At 34.7% G+C, this 3,635-nt stretch overlaps 1 protein-coding gene across 1 annotated transcript; it reads left to right on the forward strand.

Annotated features, from left to right (window-relative positions):
* Positions 1 to 384, forward strand: LOC103308969. Its single transcript, XM_008183360.1, has one exon. It carries the CDS (start codon positions 1 to 3, stop codon positions 382 to 384), a length of 384 nt encoding a protein of 127 aa, XP_008181582.1.
* The last annotated feature ends 3,251 nt before the right edge of the window (positions 385 to 3,635 follow it).

Consider the following 3,635-nt stretch of genomic DNA (forward strand, 5'->3'; position numbering starts at 1 on the left):
ATGACTTATGTCCGCAACTACGGGACACCAGACTTATTTGTTACTTTTACGTGTAACCCCGAATGGCCTGAAATTAAAGCGGAACTATTAACTGGACAACGGTCTTTCGATCGTCATGACATAATTTCAAGGGTATTTCATTTAAAGATGAAAAAATTCATAAAATTATTCACAAAAGATGAAATATTCGGCAAAGTGAAATGTTACATGGCAAGTGTGGAGTGGCAGAAGCGGGGCTTACCTCACTGTCATTTGCTGTTTTGGCTAGAAAGAAAAATACAGCCAGACGAAATTGATAGTTTCATAGTTGCAGAACTACCCAACCAACAAAATGACCCGAAATTGTACGATATCGTGACTAAAAATATGGTGCACGGTCCATAACTTAACAGCACCATGTATGAAAAACGGTATCTGCACAAAAAAGTACCCTCGACGTATCGTCAACGATACCCAAACCGGAGAGGACGGATATCCAGTTTATCGTCGTCGTGACGCCGAAAATGGAGGCCAGAGCGCTACGTTAAATATCAGAGGAAGTACTTTCAATATTGATAATAGGTCGATTGTCCCATTATTGTGTAGGACGTTTAACGCGCACATAAATGTCGAGTACTGCCACTCAGTTCAAGCCATCAAACACATTTGTAAAATATATATAAATAAAGGATCTGACCAAGCTACTTTTAGCGTCAAAAATCCAAACGATGAGGTGGAAAACTATGTAAATGGCCGGTACATAAGTACATCCGAAGCTGTTTGGCGAATTTTAGAATTTTCCATTCACGAGCGCATCCTACAGTCTTTCAGTAAGCCGTCCACTTAGAAAACGGTCAAAGGGTGTATTTTACCACAGAAACGACTGAACAAGTGGCCCAAAACCCACGTAAAACTACTTTGCTGGCTTTCTTTGAGCTATGTAATGAAGATGAATTCGCAAAGACACTTCTATACTACGAAGTCCCGCAATACTACACATGGGCCAATAATAAATTCTCAAAAAGGAAGCGTGGTGAGGACGTTGTTGGTCATCCAGATTCCAGGCATAAAAAAAGATGCCGCTTTAGTTAGAGTCTACGGCGTACATCCTTCTCAGTCAGAGTGTTTTTATTTTAGGATGTTGCTACATCACGTACGTGGTCCAACCTCATTCGAGTACTTAAAAAACGTTAACGGAGTTATCAAAGATACCTATCAAGCAGCTTGCCATGCCAGAGGTTTGTTAGAAAACGATGACCATTGGGAAAATACTTTGAGAGAAGCACCGCTTTCGCAATGTCCAATACAACTGAGACAGCTGTTTGTTGTCATACTTTTATTTTGTCAGCCATCGGAACCATTAAAATTATGGGATAATTTCAAAGACGATCTTTGTGAAGATATCAGACACAGAATCAGACAACAAAATCAAGACTTGGCCTTACCATATAGTGAGGACATTTATAACGAAGGTTTGATACAAATCGAAAATAAACTATTGCAATTAAATGATAAAAGCCTAAGTCATTTTGGATTACCTTCCTCAGTTCGTACAGAAAACAATTCAACATATACAATGGCACATCACTATAATACAAATGATTTAACCTCTTTTGTCGATGAAACCTGATTAAACCCATTATTACCGGCCCAGCAGCTGGTCAGCTAGCTCATATTCCGAGGATACCGATGATCCCAACTGATCTGCCAAACCCGCTTAAACGGGTTCAATTTCCGGTGAAAATATCTTTCGCGTTGACTATTAACAAGTCCTAAGGTCAAACCTTCGAATTAGTAGGGATCGACCTACGAAAGGAATTTTTTACTCATGGCCAACTGTATGTGGGCCTATCATGAGTTGGATCTGCTGATAATTAATTTATTTTGCTGCCACAAAATAAAACAACATCAAATATCGTTTACAGAGAAGCTCTAACCCAATAAATTTAATAATATATGATTCAATATAATTTTATTTTATTTTATTTTCAATATATGATTAATAAAAATTTTTCTATAATATAATTTTTTTTTCATTCGATACATGTTATTATGTTTTACAACAATAATAAAAATGTAAAGGGTATTTGACTTGCAATTCTTTTCACGGGCAACGCCGTGCGGGTACGGCTATATATATATATGTCTATGGCATTAAAAGTTACGTTTTACAACAAATGTATTATTTAATTTATCATCTCACAATGGTCTACCAGGGTGGCTGAATTGCACTTACTGTTGCAAGTTACATCCAAAAAGATTTAAACAATCACAAAATTTTAAGGGCAACGAAGTGCACGGGATCAGCTAGTCTATATATAAAGAGTAGTTTATAGTATATTATTATATATTATAGTACATTATTACTCCATTTTATTATGGGTATATTTAGAGCAGCCACTAGCCAGGTAAGTCTGGCCGTTGGGACCATAGCCTTTTCACAGATAACCAACACAGGGGCGTCATTGGGGGGGGGGGGGGGGGGGTGTACATTTTCACCAACTTTTTTTTAAAACGCCTTCTTTGGCCTGCCAACAATAAATATAAGCGCTGATGAGTGTTTTATATCATATATAATGTTTAATTTCCAAGAATGTTTGATGTCGTTTTGTGGTCCCACAATATTATAATTGATAAAATTATAACGCAAACATTGTGAAGAAGGGTACCCATAAAATACATTTCTGGTTATATTAAGCTAGCTATATTATATATTTTGAGTATGTAGGGAGAAAAATTGTGTATATTTTATTATAAAGGAGTTTTATACCCATACATTTATTTACCAAGTCTAAATATCACTGTACACTGGTATCCACAATATAAAATAAATACATTAAAAGTACCTACACATAGTTCGTAAAAAATAGTAACAATATTGTGATATTTTCATACTAATATTTTATATAAAAGACATATCAAATAAATTATATAAATATTATACAGTTTTTGTCCCAACTTGACCCCCCTCCCCCCAAAAAAAGTTTTCTATGTGGCCTGGTAATAACATGAATTGCCTGCAAACATTTTGGCACCAAAAAAAAAAAAGTTGAAATGACGCCCCTGAACCAACAATTAATAAATAATACCTAACGATATTTCAGCTGGTTGAACAAACAATCGATTTACAAGAATAAAACAATATATTTATAGTATTGATTTACTTTCATAAAATATTGTAGATCAGATCAAATTAAATGAAGAATAAGCCAGACACATATATTGCATTAACCGAAAATCTCAATGGTGACTTGTTTTATATAGTTAAAAAGTATAAATTTATTATATAGTTATAGTCTATAAACTGTTAAACGATATAGTAATAGATAAAACAATATTACATTATGGCATTGTTGTATATCAAATTATAAGTGAACAAAATATACTGATACTTTGAAGAGAAGTCGGGTGTGTGTTCTACATAGTTTAGGTATAGCCGTACCTATAGGTATACATAGTATATTCATATTATATCATATTTCTATATAATGTTATGTTAAGCTTAGGTCGTTATTTATTTTGTTACCAAAAAGGCCGTACACCGTCGCATTTAAAATCAAAAACAAACAAAAATGGTCAGGATGGTAAAATACCCATATATAAAGTAACTGCAGTATCTGGTGCATGAGATTTAATGCGCTTTTGCACGTGAGCCC

This window comes from Acyrthosiphon pisum, chromosome A1 (assembly GCF_005508785.2).
Source record: "Acyrthosiphon pisum isolate AL4f chromosome A1, pea_aphid_22Mar2018_4r6ur, whole genome shotgun sequence".
Classification (NCBI taxonomy): Eukaryota; Metazoa; Arthropoda; class Insecta; order Hemiptera; family Aphididae; genus Acyrthosiphon; species Acyrthosiphon pisum.